The sequence below is a fragment of the Lathamus discolor genome, chromosome 3 (assembly GCF_037157495.1).
Source record: "Lathamus discolor isolate bLatDis1 chromosome 3, bLatDis1.hap1, whole genome shotgun sequence".
Taxonomy (NCBI): domain Eukaryota; kingdom Metazoa; phylum Chordata; class Aves; order Psittaciformes; family Psittacidae; genus Lathamus; species Lathamus discolor.
The window spans coordinates 38,420,432-38,445,233 of record NC_088886.1 but is presented as its reverse complement, the minus strand read 5'-3'; the positions used below and the strand labels follow the sequence as shown (position 1 = coordinate 38,445,233).

General features: G+C 38.7%; 1 protein-coding gene across 4 annotated transcripts in view; it reads left to right on the top strand.

The window, feature by feature from the left end:
• The window catches only part of RSRC1 (arginine and serine rich coiled-coil 1), a 172,177-nt gene that overhangs the window by 27,631 nt on the left and 119,744 nt on the right, over positions 1 to 24,802 (top strand). For 3 of the 4 annotated variants that reach the window (XM_065674694.1, XM_065674696.1, XM_065674697.1), the window contains one exon: positions 5,257 to 5,427. The exons of the other annotated variant lie outside the window; for it this stretch is intronic. In XM_065674694.1, coding sequence (XP_065530766.1) covers positions 5,257 to 5,427 — 171 coding nt within the window. The remainder of the gene's footprint in view (positions 1 to 5,256; positions 5,428 to 24,802) is intronic. 4 annotated transcript variants of the gene reach the window in all.

The following is a 24,802-nucleotide window of genomic DNA, read 5'->3' as shown; positions in this document are numbered from 1 at the left end:
TCTGTGACAATAAGTGCAGCTTTTCCAAGTGCTTAAGCCAGGCTCTGTGAAGGTGCTGGTAATGGCCCAGGGGTCTGAGCTTGGCCTTTGGTCGTCTTCTGCTAAAGAGAGGCTCTACCCTGTGCACCCAGCCTGAGTTGCACCGAAAACCGAGTGCGTTTTAGACAATTTGAAGCATCATTTTTCTTGTTGGTGATGGTCTTAATTTTTTATTTACCTCTAGCCTTGGTGTACTAGGGAAAGGTGGGAACTGCCTTCCCTGAAGTTGTCAAAACATGATTTCTGATGTTTCATTGTTCAAATTCTGCAGTTGCCACAGAAAAGTGGATGTTAGGGATTGAGTGTTACCTCCTTAAAAAGAAGGGGAAGAAACAGCATAGAAATTACAGAAAGCTATTTGGATTGCAAAGTCAGAGTCTTGAAGCTTAGAACATTCCAGAATCACTTTAAATAGTGTCTTAATTCTATCCTGATGTCTGCAGAATAGTATCTGTTCACACAGTCACTTACTGTTAGGTGGTGGTTTTCAACAAGATCAAGCTAAGTGGGGAATTGTGGCTTCTTCTTTGAATAGTCCTCTTGTCATCTGGTTCGTTGAAGCTTGTGCTTGGTGTTGCAGAATCCGTCTTGAATTGCATTAACAGGTGGGTTTAATTAGCCTGGGATGTAATAGAGGTTGGAGTTTCCCTCAGAACTGGAGGAAATTAGGCAGGGTTTAGATACTGAGGTCTTAGAGCAGTTGTAAGAGGGAGAATATAAGTGGCAGTTTGTTTAGGGAGTGCTTACCAATAAATAAAATCCCTCAAAAGAATACTAGCCTGTATACAAACACAGCAGAGCCTTTTGCATTCTTTTTGAGAAACTGTGCTTTTCCTTCTTTGTATTTTGTATATGTTTTTGTATAATTTCCTTGCTTTCTAAACACGTATTTCTGGCCTCTCAGTATATTTTATTGCATAGCTTTTACTTCCTTTTTGCTATGAATCTAATCTGTTAAGCTTCATTGAAGTTTTCAGAACTTTACTGAATCAGTAGTTTCATTTTTGATCTCATGTTTAAGTTGCTTGTCTTCTCTTTCCTCTTTAAGATTACATCTTACACCTTTTAAAATATACAGAGAGTTTCTTTTCTCTGGTTATTCTTTGGGTTAGTCCCTTCCTACCTGACTTTTGGCAAAACCCATTGCCTTTTTATTTTCTAAGGTGTTTTGCAGTTCCCACTTGTCTCTGTGAGACTTGCCCTACAGAGTCTCTGTACGTTTCAGTGCTTGGACATTTTCATGACCTAAAGAGATATGGTTTCATGCGTTCTGGAAATGATGCAGTATTTGCTTAGTGTGTAATTGTGGCTTTTGCTTCAATTGTAGCTAATCATCATTGCCTGTACAACTTCGTGGGAACGGAGAGCTTTAAGGGTGCACACACTAGGAGAGATCCAGAAGATTGTGGTCTGACCTGCTTAAGCTCAGCAGTTCTTACATGGTTTATTTATCACTTCCTGTTAATTCCAGTTCAGTTTTAGTACTGGAGGCAGAACTTATTTTATCATGTAAGGTGAAATTGTTCTAGAGAATTATACTGCAAAGTTTGGGTTTTTTTTGTCAACTTGTGTCTGTTATCTTATTTAGTCTCTGTGCTTCCTTTGTTCCATCAAAATGTGGAAAAACTACATAATGTGTCCTAACTCATTCAAAGCTGTTACTTACCTATTTAACAAATACATATTTTAAAATTTTAGTGCTGCTGCTTGTGTCAGAAGTCCTCAAGATTTTTTTCCCTTCAGATTAGCAGAAGACTTAAACAGTTGAGGTTCAGTTTAAATTTGTTAATAAAGCTGTGTGTTGTGGTTGCCTGGTGGTTTTTCTACTAGTTGTCTGGTACTATGACTTTTGATAGATCGTGAATGACATGTTAATATAATAAGCTTTTGCAAAAATACGCATTGCTGTATAGCATTGGAAACACAGTGGTTACCCCAGTTCAGAAACAGATTAACAGAATCTAAGTTTCAGCAGCAGTCAGGAATTGAAGGGAGCATTAATGTTAGACTATTCTTTTTTCCACTGACTCAGTTTCCCTTATTCACTTCATGACTGGGGTTAGTACATCTTTATTTCTGGAGTTGTGTTGCTTTATCTGTGCTTTATGAATATGGTTTATAATAAATATAAATGCAATGAGCTTAGGAGGCAGTTAGTTTTATTTGGAAGGGCTGTAGCTCTGCAGCATTAAGGGAAAATAATGAAAAACTAAATCTCTGCAAAGAACTTTGTACAATAATGGAAAACCCAGGAAAGCTCATCTTTGGATGAGGTGAGGCTATGTCTCTTTAGACCCCTCACTGGTCAGTGTGGCTGGTGTTTACCTGGTGCTATGTCAAGAGGCTGCAGTAGGATGTGCTTCTCTGTCCCTCAGTGCTCCTGTCTTGGCCACTCTGTCCTGTACTGTACAAATAAACCCTATGTATAGCTTAGCTACTGCAGGGCAAATGGATAGAAGAGGCTCTGCGAGTTGAGTCAGGTGCAGCAGAATACACTAGATCCACTCTGCATCTTTTTTCTTCACTGTTCCCTCTGTAGATTCCCTAAAACCCAGCACTGCCATGAGTTTGGGTTAGGCTGGGGGTCTGCCCAGGGAGGCAGCTGGACTTCACGCCCCAAGTGCCCCGATGACCACTCTGTGTGTGCAAACTTGTTATCTGAAATAACAAGTCTGACCAAACTGAGGCTGTCTCTCCATGAAGCCAGTCCTGGATTGTCTGCATCTGTGGTCTGGGCTGATACACAGCCCAGATCAACTGCTCTGGCAGTTGAAGGATTGACTGAACTAATGTGTCCTGCAGAGATGGCTTCTGTGGAGTAGAACTCAACATTTTTGTAAAGATCTTCACTGTAATACCCCGGTGATAGTCATTTGCCTGTCTCTCCTGCGTGACTGGGACAGGGAACACAAGCTATATTGCCTGTTTTCTGTAATTGTATAACCCAAAGGATAAGCACTGGTTAAGGATCACTCATGGCTAATGAATTTTATGGATACAAAAGCTTGCAAATGAAAGAACAGTAACAGTTTCTGTAAGGAAATGTTTATCAGTTTGTCAAATCTGTTGTAAATACATTACCAATTTGATGCGACAAGTCCCCGTTTAATTTTTGAAAGCTATTTGTCTGTATGCAAATTATACCAACCATTTGTTCCCCTTACACATACGAACAAACAGAAATCTAGGGTTTAAGCATCCAGCTAATCTGAACTGAATTTGCTGTTATTTGCACCTGTGAAAGGTAGGTGTGAAATCAAGTTCAGATTTGAGCTTGAAAGTAAGCTCCCTATCAGTAAATATCTTAGATCCTTCAGTTATTTATGTTTGAATGACTACACTCTTAACAAAGGAAAGGCCTTGCATCATATTACTAGAGGGGGTTTTTGTTGTTGTTGTTTGTTGGGTTTTTTTTTGGGGGGTGTTGGTGGTTTATTTTTTTTTTTGGGGGGGGGTGGCTTTTTGGTTTTTTTGGGAGGGTAGAGGTTTTCTCTGTTTTTTTTTTTTTTTTTTGTTTTTTTTTTCCTGTTTCTGACTTTGTGTCTTACCTGCAGAGTTCTCAGAAACCATGCTTACCTTTGAACAGTGAATGTCCGTAGGGCAGTGGTCTGTAAATCTGTGCCTGCCTTATCATGAAGCTTATAAAAATAGTGTCTTTGTGCCAAACAAATATCCAGAATATCTAATATCCAGAATATTCTTTAGGTCAAAACTTTCTATACCTGAGGACTAGATGAACAGATGGATGGTTTTTAGTTTGTGATGACATAATAAAATCCATTTTGAGAGAGAATATGTTCTATAGTGCATAATTTGGCACTTAAGCGGTAATTTTATCTATTGTATTACTGCTGATAGTCTGACCAATAATAGGAAAGATATGTGTCACTGATGCCGTCTGCTGAATGAAGTATGAAACTGAGGTTCTGACCCCTAGCACTAGTCTGAAAAGCTAAATGGCAAGAATAGGTATGTTAACCCCTGTACGCTGGACACATTCCAGCCTCAGTAACACCTGTCTTCATAAATGTAATTTATGGCTTCATCTGGATGTAGTATTTTCTTTTGCCTATTCCATTGTTGAGCTTTATTAAACAGTTGTTGCTTTTTAAATTGAGTGATCTCCTGTACTTGATTTTGCTTTTAAAGACCTTTGTAGTTTTGCACTCCTGAGGTGCTAAATACGTTTTTTTTTTTTATGCTGTTTTAAAAAATGTTGTTCATGCCCTCCCCTTTCTCAGTACTTAATGAAACTTTTCAGTGAAGTGCCATCAGAACTTTGGTGAAGATGTACATTGTAACAGAAACTAATGTAAACTTGAACTGCTCTTTTCCTAAATACTTCTGGTCTATAGCTACTCATGTACCATAGAAAAGTTGTATTGATCCATGATAAATTATGAATTAAAATTTAGAAAACCGTCTAAAGGAAATTAAGGAATAATTAAAAGGGTTTTTTTGAATGCATGTAGAAACAGTAATATTGTTATACTTGACCTTTTTTCATTCAAGTATATCAGTAACAACATACCTTTATTACAGAGAAATGGATAACTTGATGGAGAACCGAGTATCCTATAGCCATGTAGGAACTTGTAAACAAGAACTGAATACATGCACAAATCCTTGTACCGCATGCAGATTCTTGAATTACTTGGCCTATTTATAGGTTTTCTGCAAAGTGTGCTTCAAATCTGAATTTGATATTAATGTGTGTGTAAGTGTCAGCTCTGCTGGCTAAATATAAGGGTTTGGATATGTCATTTTTTTTCTGTTTTTTTGTTGGAACATTGTGATTAGTAGCAATGTATTTAATGTGTAAATGCAAGCACTTAGTAGCGTCTGTAAATTCTTTGATTATTTTCCAAACTAAATTCATCAGAACTTAAGAATTTAAAGGTTAATGTTCAAGAAAAAATTTCCTTCCTTTCCTTCTCCAATAGCTCCAAAGATTACTTTGGTAATACCAAATTACTTTGTTAATGGGTGAATACTACATAGTGTGGTCTAATTTGTTTTGCATTCTTCCATCAGAGTAGAAGCAATGCTTTCTATTTCTCTTTTCTTTTGATAATTTGGCAGGTTTTTGTTAAAAGTATTAAATTACTGAATGATTTGAAAATGTGTTTAAAAAGTTGGACTATATTACCTATTTAACATACAGTGACAGTGAAAAATGTATGACTGCTAAATTTTAATACTATGGATTTTGTGTAGATCACGATCAAGACCTCGTCAACGTTCTTATAGTCGAAGTAGTGAAAGATCCAGTCATAGGAGAACTCATAGCGGGTCTCGTGAAAGAGAGCGGCGTAAAGGCAGAGAGAAAGAAAAAATAAAAGAGAAGGGCAAAGGAAAAGAAAAAGAGATATGTGGCGCAAAGCATGGGTAAGTGAAATGACAAACAATGTAACTATAATAAAAACAGGGAATCAATTTGCTTTATAGAACATGATATATAAACTAGTGGAAATTACTGAAAATCTTTAAATAGTATGATTCTTAGTACTTTAAAATTCTGGAATGTAAGAACATTTTGAACTAAATGATGGTATAATTTGCAATTCTTTTTTCCCCTTCATTTCAGGTATGCTAAATAGCTTTCATCAGTTGATTAATATAAATATTTTTTCAATACATAATAACCAAATTTAAGGGAAAAAAATGTGGAGTACTGGAAAGTATGAAGACTATTTCCTATGAAAAGGTGGATTTTGCTGTTCACACTACCATTGTCAGAAGTTCCTGTTGGGCTTACTTTGTGGCTCAAAGTGCAGTTTAGTGGAAGCATTTGCTATGGGTGAATGATGAGCTGCCTTTCAAAACCTGCTGTCAACATAGTTTCTGCTTGAAATTACTTGGATTGTTGATCTTATTTTTACAGATTTTAGAAAAGGCAATTTATGTAATTACCTCTGTTATATGCAACTTCACCTTCTGCAGCCTTTACTCTGATGTTTCTTTTGCCTGTTTGATTGGTTTGAAAAAGAAAGACATTGGAGTGTCACTTCATGAACTTCCCTGTGACGGGTTCCCACTGAAACTCTTATGTGGGAATTTCTAGAGTAGCATCCTCCACCCATGCTCATGGAGGTATCTAACAACTGTTATTGTCTAATGCTTGTTTTATGGCTTGACAATATTAGTTATTCAGTCTCTCAGATATCGTGATATTTACCTGTCATAGATATGTAGATATCTACCTCTCCATGATTATAGCATTGATTATGTAAATAGTCAACATTAGCTATTTGCATGGGTTTTTTTCTTATTTGCATTACATTACTTAGACTGCTGAGTGGCATCTTCCACTCATTTTCATAGAATCGTAGAATGGTTTGGGTTGGGACCTTAAAGGTTGTCTAGTTCCAACCCCCCTGCTACAGGAAGGGACACCTTCCACTAGACTGGGTTGCTCCAAGCCCTCCCTGTTCAACCTGGCATTGAACACTGCCAGGAGTGGGGCAGCTACAACTTCTCTGTGCCGGTGCCTCACCCCTCTCACAGTGAATGGTTTTTCCTAATACTTAATCTAAATTTACCTTCTTTCAGTTTAAAGCCATTTCCCTTTGTTTAAAGCCATATCCCCTTTTTTTGGGATACATTCCTCATTTTACTAAACCACATGGGGCATTTGTCTCCTCTTGTGGATGTTTTCAGCAGTCAGTAGTATTCAGTGTGAGCAGAATGCCTGAGATGGCTGCAGTACAGGTGATAAGTACAAGCAAGATGCATTTAACCCATTTACCCATTTAACCCATTTGGTTCAAATAGTGGTGGATTTGGCAGTGTTAGGTTTATGGTTGGACTTGATCTTAAAGGTCTTTTCCAACCTAAATATTTCTACGGTTCTGTGTTTTGTTACTTTAAAAGACTGGAGGAGAAGCCTGGATGTTCCAGCCAAAATTGCTTTTTTATATTGAAGTAGAAAAGCAGGGAAAGGATCCTGAGCACCCAATATGGGGTGCATGAGAGGTTTTCTGGAATTTTTGTAGGAGCACATCTTAAATTACATTGGAGTATGTAGCAGTGCTCTATTAGCGTATTGCCTGATTTACTGTCCTTTTAGAACAAGGATCAATATGAGATAGCTGTAGAAAGAGCAGAGAAGTGCCCAGAATTTTTTATTTTTCGGAAGCAAGCAATTTATCTTTATATTCTGATAACTTACGAAACTACTTATGCTAAATTTGAAAACAAAATGCCTTGTTTGGGTCATTTCCAAGGTAATTAGGACAAAAAGTACAAATGGATAATAGAAACATTTTATGACATCAGTGTGTTTTCCTCTGAGCCCAGGGAATGATGGCTAGGCTTTCTACAGGGGTTTCTTCAATCATTATTAGACTACAAAATGAAATGTACCTAGGATGGTGCTGATATAATCTATGCTTCATAAACTTTTTTGAGGGGGGGACAGTGTGTTTTTTCAGTTTAATCAAATAGCGATCAAAGTTATATCTGTGCAGAGAATATGGATCTGAGAAGCTTTTCCCCTTTACAGTTTGTCATTTTGAAGACTGAGACTGTATCAGCATCATTTGTTAAGAGGCTTTGCAAAACAACATACTTGATTGCACAGGGAAGACAGAGATCTTTGATGCAGTTGCTGTTTGCAATTACTGCACAATTTGTCTGCGGAATATTCTGTTATAGACCCCAGTGAGAGTGAATTAGGAACCTGCAGTTCCTAATTCATGTAGGAACAAAAAGGGTTAGTGTAATTTCTCTCTGCCTTGTGTGTGCTCCAGGAAAATGAGGCTGAGTAGGATGTCTTACGTTGTGTTTTTGTATGAGGCTTCCTCAGGCCTCCCAAGCTCTCAGCTTTCTTCCTCTGTGTCGTTTATTTATGTATTTATTTTCTTTTGAGGTGAGAAGTATGGGAAAGAAAAGATCTCGTTGGCCAAGGAAGCTCACCTGTCCTTAGGTTATAGATGTGTAGGAAGTGAAATGGTACAACACAAACTGAACCTTTTGGCTGTGTAAATATGTTGGCTTCTGGCATGTTTTTCTTTGTTTTCTGCAGCAGCAGGGAGATTCAGTGTCTGTTCTGCCCTGATGCTCGTTTCTGAGAAAAGCACCAACTCAGAATTTTTTGTTCTCTAGTAACTATAGGGCCTTTTATAGTTGTCTGTGGCCAGCAGAAGGTACTAAGTTGGTTTCCTGGTAGTTTTTGAGGGTATATATTGTAATTTAGGATTTTTGTTTTATAGTGGTGTCAGATGTCCTTTTGGGGGTATGGTTAGAATTAATAACTCTTATTATAGCTTGTCTCTGCAGCTGAGTGTCCTAGCAGACTGCAGCTGATGCCAGTTTACTGCCTTGGCTGGAACTCCACTGCTCACCCAATTGACTTAATGCTGGTGTAGACTGCAAGTTGTCAGGTGCTGATTGACTTTATAGTTTAACTTTGGACGACGGAAGCTATTTTGGTTTGTCAGCACTGCGGGTTATCTGATAGAAGTAGTTGTATATTTGGGGCTTGACTGTTCCTCTGAAGTGGAGAAACAAAATGCAATTTTTGCAATAATTAAGGAGCAAATTATATTTGTTTGTGGCTTATATAAGCTCTAAGGATGTTTTTCTTTTCTGTGGTTGGTTTATGTATTTTCTTTATGTGGTTGGCTTCTAGGTGTGAGGGTCTTTTGGTTTTGTTTTTGTTTTTAATCAGGGAAAACTTTAGGTTCTCTCAAAGATCTTGTCTTCACAGTAATTGTCTCGATGTTTGAAGAGTAAAAACCTCTGCCACAGTAACCCAGGTATCGTCCTTTCATGTTCTCTGTTTCAATGAAGATTCTTTAAGTCTGAGCACTGAACTTGAAGGTTAGAGGTATCAGCTGTTTGTGGAGACAGGCTGTATTACAGTCGTAGAAAACCAGCTGAGCAATTCTGTTCCTGGAATCTGAGATGTTTTAAGGGATGTACTATTTGTTCAGCCATTATAGAGGGAGATTGTGGTAACAGCTGCTTTGAATTTGGGTTGGTAATCTCATTTACAGCATCTGACAATATTTGGTGAAAAAACTTAGTGTTAAGAGCAATCTGTCAAGCTTTGACATGGTTTTGTACTTGCTTAAAAGGTAAAGCAATGCAAACTCTGAAAGCGTCCCAATAGCACACCCAAAATGCTCATAAACAAACAAAAAAAAAAAGATCTCTCTTTCAGGTTATCAGGATTATTTCATTTCCAGTGAAAACTCTTTGCAAAGTAAGGCTTATGAGAGGCAGATAACAAGAAATGTTTTTAATTAGTTTGCATTCAACTACTCAGTGCTACCTATGTTCCTTCCGCTTTGCAAGTAATCTGAGCTATGCAGTTTGCTGCTTTGGTCTTCTAATCTCATAGCAGTTGTTTGAATTGCGTTCCCCCCTTTTTTTGTATTTCTGTTGCAGTGCATAAGAGAATGAGCTTTATTGCCTGGAAGGATATGAAAAAAAAAATAAAATCAATAAATGGTATGACTTTTTCTGAATAAGTGTTGCCAGCATTTCCAAAGTAAAGGCACTTGGCCTAGCAGCCTTTTCTATTTATTCAGTCTCCCAGGCCAAGTATCAAATCATATTTCTCTGTTTGTAATAACAATATTGTTCCCTAGTTATGACCTGTAACTGCAGTAGGGATGTAGTGTGCATTATTGCTTTGGACCATTACTGTGCACTAGAACTCTGTCAGTGATTGTTCTTTGTAATTAAGCACGTGTGGTTGGCTTTCTTGTTCTCATGAAAGTTTAACTGACAAGTGCTGTATGGAGGTGTTACCATATATTTGTAATTTTTACAGAACACACTATATCTAATGATACATTATGAAGTGTTATAAATAAAATGGAATTGATAAAATAAGGACCAATATACCTTTTGTGGTGCATTACCACTTTCTGTTAACTCTGCAAAACTTCACAATGAGTCGTTGACATCTGGTGTCTGGTTCTTACCAAGATGTTTTAGTCTTGTGATTTTTCTTTTATTAAATTTTTGTTTGTTTGGAAAAAAACAAACAACCCCAAACCAGGCAGAACTTCAGTGTTCTTTGTTCCACCAGACTGGTTTATCTGGTCCTACATTTGGCTGTCCCATTTCTTATTTTTCTTCTCTTGGTTTCTTTTTCTTTTTTCCCTCGCAAAAATGAATCTTAAGCAAGCATGCACGCAGGGCTAAAACAAAAAAAGTCAATCAAATCCTGACTTACTGGAAATACTATGTTTAGAAAAGATAAGTTACAGGTGAACAAAACAGCTTTCTCTTGTTTCAGCAGCATGAGCATTACTTAAGCTCTATATCAAGACTGTGGTTGGAAGAGGTTCAAGCTTTGTTTCCTTCTGATCCTTTCTGGTGAGGTCTCCAAGTGCCTTAGGCTCATCTCCTGTTGCCCTCAAAGATGAAACAGTCTTAGTATACTTTTGCTGGTGTGTAAATGTGATGTGTATGTATGTTTTTTATTCTGGCATCCCCTTAGATAGGACTAAAGCAGGGTTCCAGCTAGTCCCAGAATGTAATTTTTGTTTTATGCACCTATGGGATACTTCTTTATCGTTGTCTGTTAGACTTCCAGCACCTGAAACACCTTCTTTCTTTCATCTGGGACTTTTTTTTAAAGAAGTGATGTATCTTGTTTGTGGAGGATTGGCTTGTCGAAAAAAGGTCAAAGGTCACGCTCCCATCAACGAGCTGAAACAAGACATCTGTGTAGAACATGATGCAAACCTCTCACGCCAGATAATGAGGACACCAGCAAACAGCAACATACTATGACCAATCACAGCCAAGGCCACTAAGTGATAAGTGCATGAGAAGGAGGATGGTGGGGGGGTGCACGGTGTAGCTGCAAAAATGTAGAAGCTACAAACCAATGATCTTGTAACATGTAAAAGCTGTAAGCCAATGATCTCTCTGTAACCAAACTATAAACATGCAAGCAAGGTATATAAGTGTCCATCTGCTTAGCAATAAATGAGACTTGTTGGTCATCATCTGATGAGCTCGTCTCCCGGCGATTCCCACACTTGTTCAATGGAAAGAAGCAATTATTTGCTTGTAATAAAATAGAGCAACCCTTCTTCCCCTCCCATGTTTCTTTGGCTGCAAAACTTAATAGAGAAGTCCAGTTTGAAAGTTTTGGTCTTTCTTGTATGGTAGCTGAATCGCTACTAGTATTAGCTAGACTGCATCCCCAGTCTTGGACATTAGTGACCTTTTAAAAACTCACTGTGGATTAAGAGGTACTTTTTTTTTCCTGAATGTTGTAAGGTGGCATATTTCATGGAATCACAGAATGGTTTGGGTTGGAAGAGACCTTAAAGATTCCACCTCCCTGTCATGGGCAGGGATGCCTTCCACTAGACCAGGTTGCTTCAAGCCTTGTCCAGTCTGGCCTTGAAAACTGCCAGGGATGGGGCAGCCACAGCTGCTCTGTGCAACCTGTGGCAGTGCTTCACCACCCTCACAGTGAAGAACTTCTGCCTAATATGCAATCAAAACTTCCCCTCTGTCAGTTTAAAGCTGTTCCCCCTTGTCCTATCCCTGCATGCCCTTGAAAGAAGTTCCTCTCAAGCTTTCTTGTCAACTCCTTTAGGCATGTGGAAGCTGCTCTGAGGAACCTGCTTGAACCTTCTTTTCTCCAGGCTGAACAATCCCAGCTGTCTCAGCCTGTCTCCATAGCAGATATGCTCCAGCCCTCTGAGCATCAGCATGGCATCCTCTGGACTCACTCCAACAGGTCCATGTCTTTCTGATGTTGGGAGCTCCAGAACTAAACTGAAATTTTGTTGTATATATGCAGTGAGATATCTTCAATAGTATTTTAAGGGTATCAATATAAGTAACTTTTCCTAACATGTATTCTAAGGTGGTATTAAATCTGGGAAATACATGTGGTTTTAGTATTTCTAAAAATAATGGTATATAGCTGTGTTAAATGATGACTTGATGACTAGATCAGTGGTGTATGAAACTCATCATGAAGTGTCTTAAGTCTTTGTTAAAATGCCCATGTCATCCACAGGGAGGAGTTAAGGCTGGATTTTTGGCTGTGGATGAGGTGAGCTGTGGTCCTTTTGTGACATACTTCTGTCCCATTCTGCAAGGTGGACTTGATTCTGCAATGTGGCCTGCAAACTGTGCCTTGCAGACTGCTGTGGAAGCTCAGTTGCTAAAGGAGTTCCTTCCAATCCCAAATCCCACGTTTAAACTGGCAACTTTTGCATGCTAGTGATCTTCAGATGTCCAGGTCTTCAAAAGTGAAGTGTTTTATACTGCTGATTTACTTAAAGATGAATTACACCACTACAGTATTTTTCCCACTAATTTTTTAACTAATCAAAGTGTTACATTCATTTTAATTGACTTGTTTTTAAACAACTTGCATACATGTTTTCATTCACCTGTATCTGTGTGTTTTTTAATTTTGATGTTTAAAATGTTAATTAGCTTAAAAACACCCGAGTTCTGTCATTCAGAGACCCGCTTTTCGTAAGGATCATTGTTTGTTGTTGAATTGAAGTTGGGGCTGTTCAGCCTGGAGAAGAGAAGGCTGCGTGGAGACCTCATAGCAGCCTTCCAGTATCTGAAGGGGGCCTATAGGGATGCTGGGAAGGGACTCTTCGTCAGGGACTGTAGTGACAGGACAAGGGGTAACGGGTTAAAACTTAAACAGGGGAAGTTTAGATTGGATATAAGGAGGAAATTCTTTCCTGTTAGGGTGGTGAGGCACTGGAATGGGTTGCCCAGGGAGGTTGTGAATGCTCCATCCCTGGCAGTGTTCAAGGCCAGGTTGGACGAAGCCTTGTGTGAGATGGTTTAGTGTGAGGTGTCCCTGTCCATGGCAGGGAGGTTGGAACTAGATGATCTTGAGGTCCTTTCCAACCCTAACTATTCTATGATTCTATGAATGGGGGGGGGGGGGGAGGGGACACACTTACCAATTACCTGATAGATTTAAAAAACTTTTATTAGATTTATGGGGTTCACCCTAGCTTGCTTAGTGGCATAATTTTGCATTACTTTTTAGTCTTTTTGACAATTTTTGATGGTATAAATGAAGAGTGGCTTCTTGGTTGTTATGAAAAAAGAAGTGTGCCATTAATCAAAGCCAACCACCATTTTATTTTCTGATACCTAGTAAGGCTATTGATACGTTTGTGCATTGATGCTTTCACAGCTTCTTCAATGCTTTGGCAGATATCACAGAACTGAAGAATTTGTTTTCCAAACCCAGACTTCATTTTTCCTTTTAGTTCCATATGTTAGGTCTTTACAAATTTGGTGAGGTCCCTCTGTCTGGGAGACCTTTCTCTGTGGCGTTTAGCCAAAGCTCTTGCAGTGTTTTCATCTCTGTACTCAGCCCTGGCAGTGCCTCAGCAGGTTCTGTGGCCAGCACTTGAGTGACAACTGTCTGTTGATGAGCTTTTCGGTGCTTGGCAGAAGACATTCAAAGTAAATTTGGAATATTGGACTTCTCAGAGTTTGACAGCAGTCAGACTCTCCTGGAGCTTGTCATACTATTTTTTTTTTTTCTTCCTTACCTCTTTCCACACTATGCAGTAGGAAGTCATTTATGATAATTTTCTCTTATTTGCATGTAGGTTATAGAGTTCTGTGGTGCAAAGCGCACTCAACTCCTTTTAAGTGTCTGTTCAGATCAAAGCGGGGCAGTGTGATAGCTGTTGTCTGACACCAAGCTGTGTGGTGTTGTTTTCATTAAACATTTATCATACTTCCAATGTGACAGCAGGCAACTTTGTGCTTGGGTAACATGTTTTCATGCAAAATTTATTGAATAAGATGAGCCGTTGTAAAGAGATCTTGTTGCCTTTCACCAGTGGCGAAGGGTAAATGTTTGATTGGAAGATACCTCTAGCACGTCTTGGTTGTGCATTAGAGAACTGCCAAACGCTTGGCTTTAATAAGCAAGTAACTATATCCTAAAATTGTTTATTCAGAGAAACTTTGTTTTGACAGATCACATGAATATTTTTTTATTTTGATTCTGTTGGGTTATAACAACAGTTTATTTTGGTCCCATAAAGATGCAATAAGCTAATGTTTGTAATTTAATGCTGACTTAATAGTAGGGACTAACAAACTGAATTTTTTAACAGCTCTATGCATATGAACATAACTCTTGCATTTAACTATTTGCTGAGAAAATCGGAAATTATTAGGTAATCTTTATGGTATAAACCACAATTTTGGACAAAAATTAAGATTCGGTATTTAGTAACGTATTTTGGTGTAAAGCACAATTGATTATTCACATTTAAGGAATATTTCATTCTTCCAGTGATGTATTTTTGTTTTGAAGCGCTTCTATTGTAAACCAAATTTTCCAGAAATCAGTTTGCGCCCTACTCTTAATTATGGGGGAAAAGAAAAGGTGGTGGGGAGAAGGTTGAGTTAATTCATTTTTTCGTTTAATTGCTTTTGGCATTTCTATGGCCAATGTGCTCAACTTCCAAAAGACATGGTTGTGCTTACATAACACATTCCCTTTGCGTGAACGTTCAACAACATTTTTACTGAACGTATCTGTAATTCTAATTTCTTAGTCATGTCATATTTCAGCAAATCTCCAGTTCTTTGTAACTAAAGTGTACTTTAGACCTATTGGCGCTGCCCCTGCTGGGAAGATGTGGTGATGGCTTCCTCCATGTAGGTGCCCAGCAGGCACAGCAGTCTGGTATGTGGTGGACACTGGATCTCGGTTACTGTCTGCAAGGTGTTTCACCTGTTGTGTGTACTACTGCTTTTGGAGACTGAGAATAATCTCCTGTGTTTTCCAAGTATACAAAACTCATTCATGTTCTCGCAGAGTCTGGTTATTAGAAAATCATTCTAATGTGCAAGGAATGTGCAAGGAATGTGCGACTACTGTTTATTATTGTGGTGAATAAATTTGTAAAAAGGTTTCTTGTGTGTAAAGAAGACTTGAAAATATTAATTCTCCTGTAGCTCTCTGTTGCTGCTTTTCTGTTGCTTTTTGAGAATTAATCATTCTTCATCTGTAGGAGGTTAGTCTGCCATTGCTAATACCATTTCCAAATGCTTTTTAACATGATACTACAGCCTGATTCATGTTGGTGATAATGCACAAAATTTGTGTAAGTCTTCTTTCTTACTGTAGGAGTTGTGCTCCTGTAGCTGTGACAGTTTAAGGTTATATGAGAAGCAGTGTTGGCTGGGAAAAATAGTGTCTTTCTTTTAGACCAGCTGGTATAAGTAGGCGAAAACGGTCATATTTTCAAGGATGTGAAACCGCCATCAAGTCTGACACACAGTCAGCAATCACCAAGTTTAAATTCAGGTCGGGAGCAATTCCTTGGGGTGCAACGTGGCAACATGTTTATGTTAATCAGTTGGACAATGAGAAGGACGAGTAGCTTATCACTTCCCATGCTGTTTGCGGTGGCAAGAACTAGCTCTCAAAAATCTGTAAAATATTAGTGTTTATCTGATCCAATTATGCACATGCCGGTTCCAAAACATAATCTCTGTAGTTGTTGGCCTAAGGTATTTGTGTTCAATCATCTCTATTCACTTACAAATCGGATTTTACAAATGGGAGTCACACTGAGACTGATTTTGTCACTCTAAGACCTCTTCTTTAAAATCTTACATGACAAAATACATTTATCAAGTAGCAGAAATCTACAAATATAAATTGATGTTCAGCGTGCTACAATGCTTGTTTAATTTGCACTGCTCTCTTAATTCTTGAGGTATTTTTAATTATTTGGATTCTCTCTAGAACTGATTTTAAAGTGATATAGGAGGATAATACAGAGAAAGTATATTGTGTTTCTTTTGTAGCTTCAAAAGAAAAAAAATGGCATATTTCTTTTGTAAATTTTGATTCAAAATGTAATAAATTATGATTACTTCTGGGGTGAAAACTTACATTCCATGTTTCAACCTTGAGCATATTTTTGTTACTGACTTAAGAGCATCCTTGAATTGCTGCTTCTAATAAAGTTATGACAGATCCTTATCCACAGTGGAATGAGCAGTGTCACTAGTGAAAATGCCCTGTTCAAGAATAGTGGACTCTGTAGCCATATGTCAATATTAAACACAATAATTTGTAGAAAAAATGGAGAATTTCTTTAAAATCTGTTTAAAATTAGCAAATGCATTTTGAATGTTGAAACAAAACAACTCCGGTCCTGACTTGGAAACTAGTTTGAGTACTTGTAGTAGAATTTTCTTTGTTCATTTGTCAGAGGGGAAAAATCTTTCCTTAATCTACATGGCTTTATTTTCTCTCTGGAGTAAATTAAGAAGGTCTTTATAACAGCTACAGTCATGCTGTTGAGAGGTTGTTATAATAAATTTTTAAGATGCATGGTAGTACATATTTTGGTAGCTTCTTGCAGAATGGCAGACAATAAGCTTCTAAAATTTTACGGCAATTTGAGTTCCTTTGTTTGACCAAGGGTACCCTTGACTGCCAGCCAATAGCTTTGACTTCCTATGGAGTAGGCGTTCAAGGATCCATAAGATGTATTGTCATGGCAAGCAACTTATTTATCCAGAATCAAAATAAAACAGATGCTTCCTCTAGTTATTTATTTACTTTTACTGCTTTTTTTTCTTTTAAAAAAGAAAAATAATATAAAAAAGAAAAATTATAATATATAATATAAATATTATATATTATATTTATATATAATATAATATATATATATTTATATTTTTTCTTTTTTTGCTTTTTATATTTTTTTTTCTCCCTCCATTTATGTCTGTGCCTGACATACTATTATTCTGGTCACAAGGGTTTACTTAAACTAGTTGGGGAGCATTCACTGAGTTACAATTTCTTTGAAGTTTAGTTTTGAAGAATATATCTGCTTTCTGTTCTCCAGCATCATTTTCACATGAGCAGAGCTGGGGGAGTTGTATCTCCTGTAGCACAGAAGAGCAGCAGTGAGCACTCAGGCAAATGTGCCTCTCAGCCTTCTGGTATGAAGGTTCCTGGGGTGGAAGCTACCTACCTTCAGTCTATAGAAGAGGACAGATTTAGGTCAGATATTAGAGTTTTTTCACTGTTAAGCTGGTGAGGCACTGGCAGAAGTTGCCCAGAGAAGTTGTGGCTCCCCCATCCCTGGCTGTGCTCAAGGCCAGGCTGGACAGGGCATTGAGCAGCCTGGAATTGTGGATGGTGTCCTTGCCCATGGCAGGGAGATTGAAACTGGGTGACCTTTTAGGTCCCTTCCAACCTAAACCTTTCTATGATTGTCAGCTAACTAGTTTTCACCCTTGAAATGCTCATTTGGCCAGTTTCTTTGTAGTTTTTCCATTAGAGAAATCTAGTCTTCATTTACCCAACATCAGAAAAGAAGCACAAGTGCTGCTGATGGTAACTCGCATTCACATGCCTCAATTTCTTCCAGCTAATGATCATTCTGCCTTTTGCTTGTGTTAGCAACACAGTTGCAGATTTACAGTGGCGGCAGGGTTGTCTTGCCACTACTTGCATGAAAAATGCCTTAAAATAAGCTGTAGGCAGGAGAGTTGTAATTTCTGTATTCCAGTATTGAAAGGGTGCCTACAAGGAAGACAGAGACTCCCTTTTTACAAGGAATCACATGGAAAAGATGAGGGGTAATGGATGCAAGTTACTCCCAGGGAGATTCTGGTTGGACATGAGAGGAAAATTTTTCACAATGAGGACAATCAGCCATTGGAATAATCTCCCCAGGGAAGTAGTGGATTCCCTAGTACTGGGCACTTTTAAGGTTTGGCTGGACAGAGTGCTGGGACATCTAGTCTGTATTATGGCTGATGGCTGCCTGGAAAGGTTGGACCAGATAATCCTTGAGGTCCCTTCCAACTTGGGATTCTGTGATAATGTAATGTTCTATATAAGGAAAAAAACCCTCCACCTGAGCATTAGCAAACAGAGCAAGAGGCTGATCATAGATTCACTGAATAGTTTGGGTTGGAAGGGACCATACTATGGTACTACCCTCGGAGTATCCCAATAAGAATCACTAGTTCCTATTTGTGTTGGTTTATATCATAAAGATTCATGAAGAGAAAAATTTAAAACATAATTAAAATGGAAGCATAGTAAAACTCTAGTATGATCAAATGTAAACAGATTCCATCTGGCCACCATGGGGTATTCAGACTATTCTTTTTAAAACATTTATCTCAATTCCAGAAAGACTCAGAATGTATAAATGTGAAGTACAACATAATTTATGGTCCAGAAACCTTCTGCAATTGATTATTTTGTTATGTTGAACGGGGGGTTTGACTTGCTGGAAAATATTTCAGTTTCTTTATGAAAAGACAAAATCAAATTACTTCGGCTTTTTTTTTTTTTTTTTTCCTTAGCCAGAATTCTATAGTAGAAGTTAAATGAGTTTTGGAATTTGTGAAGAAAGACTACCATTATTTCAGATCCTGCCTTACCTCTCTCCAAGTTTTCCAATCCTGTATGGAAGAACTCCTTCTATATTATTCTACCTAATGAGGTATAGGACTTAATCACCTCTATAGTGTAAGGTAAAATTGTACTTTTCATACTTGCAGAAAGAATTGTTGTCCAAGGCATCTCGCTGAAAAGGGATAATTCAATTTTTATTCTGTATATTAACTTCTTCTCAAACCTTAGGTATGCATTACATACTGCCCTAAAAGATATTTCATATGCTCTGTGTTGACACAGTTTTTACCATCACATTTTAAAGCTGCAGTAATAAAAGCAGATGTAGCCAGTGCTTCCTTTAACATGTGTTATACAGCAAAGATCAAAGATCACTGTTCTTAAACACTTTTATGAAACTTTCTTATTTGTTTGGACTTATGTAGTGAGAATCTAAAGGAAAAACCAAATTGGGACAGGTAATCCAGACAGATGTCCTGCTGCTCTTTAATATCTTTTAAATGCAGAAGTGGGATAGTGGGATTGAGTGTGCCCTCAGCAAGTTTGCCAATGACACCAAGCTGTGTGGTTCAGTTGATATGCTGGAGGGAAGGGATGCCATCCAGAGGGACCTTGACACGCCTGTGAGGTGGGCTGATGCCAACCTTATGAAGTTTAACCATGCCAAGTGCAAGGTCCTACACCTGGGTCGGAGCAATCCCAGGCACAGCTACAGGCTGGGCAGAGAGGAGATACAGAGCAGCCCTGCGGAGAAGGACTTGGGGGTGCTGGTCGATGAGAAAATGAACATGAGCTGGCTTCAGTGTGTGCTCGCAGCCCAGAAAGCCAACCGTATCCTGGGCTGCATCAAAAGGAGCGTGACTAGCAAGTAGAAGGAGGTGATCCTGCCCCTCTACTCTGCTCTTGTGAGACCTCCCCTGGAGTATTGTGTACAGTTCTGGTGTCCTCAACATAAAAAGGACATGGAACTGTTGGAACAAGACCAGAGGAGGGCCACGAGGCTGATCAGGGGACTGGAGCACCTCCCGTGTGAAGACAGGCTGAGAAAGTTGGGGCTGTTCAGCCTGGAGAAGAGAAGGCTGCGTGGAGACCTCATAGCAGCCTTCCAGTATCTGAAGGGGGCCTAGTGCTGGGGAGGGACTCTTCATTAGGGACTGTAGTGACAGGACAAGGGCTAAAGGGTTTAAACTTAAAGAAGGGAAGGTTAGATTGGATATAAGGAGGAAATTCTTTCCTGTTAGGGTGGTGAGACACTGGAATGGGTTGCCCAGGGAGGTTGTGGATGCTCCATCCCTGGTGGTGTTCAAGGCCAGGTTGGACGAAGCCCTGGGTGGTATGCTTTAGTGTGAATTGTCCCTGCCCATGGCAGGGGGTTGGAACTAGACAATCTTAAGGTCCTTTCCAACCCTAACTATTCTGTGATTCTAAGTGAAATCATATGGATAAGTATTGCAGTAGCAGTTGACCTTGTAGCAGCACATCACAACAGTTCTTTCATCAAGGTCTCTGTGGCAAAAGACATTGAGGCCTTGCATGGGAGTTAAGAATGTAGAAGAAATTACCTAAACCCTCAGGTGGAATGGGTTGTCATGTAGCAGTTTGGGAAAGCTGGCCATCAAATGATTGCTACATTTATTTATTTATTTTCAATACAAGTGTCTGTATTCTATCTCTAGTCATTACAATTTGTAAAGTTTATTCCTTCAGTAGCTGAATGATGTTTGTCTTGCTCACGCTATAGGCTGAGGGGTGTTTTTATGCGCTGCAAGGTGATGTTTGGACAACAATACCACGCTATGGCTTTTCTTAGCCTCTCATGAAGTGGGCATGTTTTCTCAGAACCTCATGTGTTCCAAGGTGATGCTACACTTAATGGGCACAAAGAAAACTTGGTGTTTACATTGACTGAGATCTGCTAGCATATCTGAGAATGGAGGAAAATGGGAGAGCAGGTTTTGGCCAAAACCTGCAGAAGTAGATGATGGATTTGTCAGGAAGCCTATTCATTCTCATACCTGTACTGGGGATTTTCCGGGACACGCATCCTCATGCTGCCTCATGACTGCTCCTAATAGAATTCTGATCTAGAAATGTACGGATCGCACATACTTAGTCCTTATTCATAGTTTTACAACTGATTAAATGTTGCTGTCATGAAGGTCATGCACTACAGTAGTTTAGTGGTTTTGCAGTTACTACATATGCAAAATGCTTATGACATGGTATCTGCTGGTGATCAATACTTTGTATTACTGCAGGCAGAATCCAAATATATTGGTAAGTAAAGAAGTCACCTTGTACTCATGGTGGTTCTTTGAGGTTTGTTGCATGCAGGTAGATGTAGTAATTTGTCCTTTCAGGATTCTTGTTTTCTGGTGGAAAGGGAATTGAGTAGTTTGAACTACCTTCCATGCAGATGCTCAAGAGGAAGACTCCCGAGTGTACCTAGGATGTAGGGTGCCAGTGGTACATATGAGTGTTTCAAAGATGCTCAATAAATGAGTTGATGACCTTTGCTGGCAAAAAATATTTGGGTATTGGAAACCAGAAGGAAGCAGTTGAAAGGCCAAATGAAGACCATTTCCTCCACAGTAAGTCAGCCAAAGGCTAATGGGAAGCAGAGTAAGTGCTTCCCCCTGGAAGGGAGAGAAATGTCCATATGCCCAGAGTAGCTCTAAGGTCACTTGCCTCTGACCTAGATTTGTTGCTATTGTAGTCTGAGCTGTGTTGGCCTTGGTTTTTTTTTGTTTGCTAAAAATCCCCATTTAAGACTAAAAGGGATGGTTGTTTATTTAATGGGCTGTGATGCTGAGACAGCAGCATATGGTATTTCTTTTCCTTTTGCTACCAGACAGCTGTAAAAAAACCAGTGTGCGTAGTACGTGTGCATAAACTGTGGAGCACACCTGTACAGAAGATGTCAGAGAGACACCGAGTCTAAGAAGTAAATAGTTTTTATTTTAAAAGTAAATAGTTTTTACCCCCAGAGTAACAGTTTCTTTTTCATTCACTTAGTACTTTTGGTACCAAGTACAAAAATACAAATTTTGTGTTCAAGTTCTAGAGTTCAGACTGTCTGAGATGCTTGTTAAATTAGCTTCCCTACTAAATTCATGTACTATGTTGAGGGAATTATATTTCTCCTTATTTACAGAAATAGGTTTTGGAATGCATTTGAAGGCAGTATCTTCAAAGACACACATTCTTTTAAGCTGTTTAAAATTTTCTAAACTATCCGGTCCTTAAAACTGCCAACCACCATGATTGTTCTTTTATAACTATATAATTTGCATTACCTTGGATTTTTAAGTTGAATAATTCCTTAAATACGCAGTATCCTTTCTGAAAGAGTGTTTCGTCTGCCTGCATGTACACACTGAATGTAAACATATAGTTGGTTTTTTTTTACCAAGGCACCTTGCACTTTGAGAGCAGCTGACTATTGTTTTGATGGCCTCTCTTAATCTGTGCATGAGGAATCCAAACTGAATGATACGGAGCTGTGAAAATCCAGTTAGTGTGAGCTGTAATCTCTTTACTGGGTTTAAGTAGTTAGAGTGGCATTCAGACACCCTGCAGATACTGAACTGCAGAGATACAGTAATCACCTAACCATGTACCCAGTGTCTTGCTGTCATGGAACTAAAGCAGAAGAGTCCCTAGCAATCATTTAGGTAAAAACCAGAACAAGCACAACAAACACTGCCTCCTCTGAGCAAGCAAACAAGAGGCTAGTAAAAAAACCCATTCAAAACTCATGCTGTTATGAGCTAAAATTTTGTTTCACATTAAATTATTAAACTCTCTTTGTTTCACCTTCGGTTTTTTAGATAGAAAATGCTTTTTCTGGAGCCGAACTTACCTGCTGTGGACATTGTAAAATATCTATTCCTTTTGATTAGGAAGGAAGGGAGGAACATCTTTGAAGAAAGTATTTCAATACGAATCTGATTTTGGACTTTTCTGTTGTTGTTTGCAAATATACAAGATTATGAAAAACTTAAGCGATCTAAATTGTTGAATGAAATAAAATAATTTGGGAAATGAATGTAGTAACAGGTTTTGGTAACGAAATTCTTTAATAAATGTACAAAAGCAACTATTGCTTTATAAAAAGGCAGTAGACAAACCCGTAGTACATTTGGACACATCTGCACAGGTCTCTTAATGTGTATTTAGAAAGCTGGAAAGTGTGTAAACTGAACTTCAACCTCTGGTTTCATCCTTGACATCTCCTGGTTCTGTGCTGGACAGGATGCTGTTATTCAGAAGCAGTTGTAGTCTTCCCACTGTGTTCCTATGCTAGAGGTATAGACAAAAGTCACATTTGGAAATCTGTTTGTCTATTTTTACTGCAGAAGCTTTAATCATCATTACTGAGTAAAATAGAGGAAAACCTAAAATTACGGGTGAATCTGTAGATAAATGAATGTTATAATTCTATAGAATGTTTTGTAGTTGAAGGCAGAGCTTGGTCCATTAGAGCAAAGTGGTCCATTAGAGATTATCTGTGGTACTAAGGCAACTTCAGGATTACAGAATTACATTTTAGTCTGTTCAAAACCTATTTTTAAAAAATGCTAATTCTTTGTTATTGTTTCTCCTATCCTGCAACCAAAATGGGAGTGCTCAAACATTTGGATACTTCTATTTGACTCATCATTGGTATTTGTTGCTGTAGGAGGTGGTGTTAAGAAGCAGCTACTTGGGGAGGGGAAAAAGCCTAAACCATCAGGCAGTTCTGATCCCTTGCAGTTAATACCGCAAGCATAGAAATTTTGTGAGCTAACTTTCTGCTTGAGTATATTCCAGCAGATACCAATTGCGACCTGTCCTTGTCAGATCCGGGACAGCCTAGGGCTGGAAGGGTAATCTTCAGTGGACAGGTTTAGTTTAGCATCACTAAAAATGTAAGTAGAGCGTGTTTTTCAACTTCAGTACTGTTCCATTAGAATAATTTTCCATTGAAGTGGGTAAGGTTCTTAGATCTTCCAATGGAGAAGACAGCCCAACCCAGATCTTCCATTTGAGCATATCTGAGTCTCGGAAGAGATTTCAGAATACAGCGTTTGCACGTGCTCTTCATGTCTCATCTCTATTCACAGTATCTGATCCAGTCTTGGAATAAGCCATCTTCAGTCTTGCAGCAGAATCTGCCAGCCCATAGAGTGTAGCATCTCCAGCATGCACCATGTTTTATTGAGACAACAGTACTTCAGCATGATATTGATTGTATTCCCCTTTTTTTCATAGATTATGGCAATGCCAGTGGTAGCCTGATGAATTAAAGTTTTTCTGGAGGAAAAGCATGGGACTCTTCCACTTCAGGCATCAATTTTAACATTATTTATAGTGTTAAAACCAACATCTTTAAAGATCCATGAGAGACAAGACTGGCAAATGCTTTGAGTCACTTTCATGGTAGAAATGGGGAGAACTGAAGGAAGCATGTTAGCTGTGCTGGTGATTCTCCTGGGTCTGAGTTGATCCTCATCTGCTCCCAGCAGCTGAAGTTTGTGTAAGACAAGGCCCATTTAATGGTAAATTATATTGGGAATGATTTTTTTTCCTGGATTGAAATAGAAAAAGCAAGATCAGTCCATTCTCTCAAAATGGATTAAGGAATTGATTAGGAAGGTCTGACTTTGCTGTGCAGATGATAATCTTTTGAGGCTGCTAATGGGATCATGCTGTGTCAAAGAGGGAAAAGATTTCGGCTTTGGTGGGTTTTTTTGGTGGGTTTTTTGTTTTTTGGTTTTTTTTTTTTTGTGGGGTTTTTTGGTGGTTTTTTTTTGTTGTGTATTTTTGTTGTGTTTTTTTTTTTGTTTGTGGTTTTTTTTTTTTTAATTCTTGTCAGGTGGGCCCTTTTCTGTGGTTTGAAAAGTATTAAAGAAATAAATGCATTGGATTTATAGAAAAGTGTTCAGCAGAGTGTGATGGGGAATGCTTCCTATATCTCTGCAGGGACAGGAGGAGTGAGAAAGCTTCACGTGTCTGTCTCTGCCATCTCCCTTTTCATTTCCTCCTTTTCTCCAACTGGTACATGCACAAAAATTCTCTGCTCCTTCAGTAACCACTTAAGGAGAGAATAATTAGCTTTGAACCCACAGAGGACTGTGAAGGTGGCTGGTGCCTTGGGGAGGCTTTGTAAATCCCTGGGATGGGTACTGAGGGCCTGGGGCTGGAGTAAGCTGGGATTGTGCATGCCTGTGGACATATTGAGGCAGTCTAGGAGAGAAAAGTGAGAGCTGATCTGGCACAGAAAAAAAGGGGGCCTGATTTTTAAATTGCTTCCAATTTTTTTAAATCAGTAAATTTTAGCAGTATCTGTCAGCCACTATAATATGACTGTGGATCATCCACTGATAATGAGTGGCT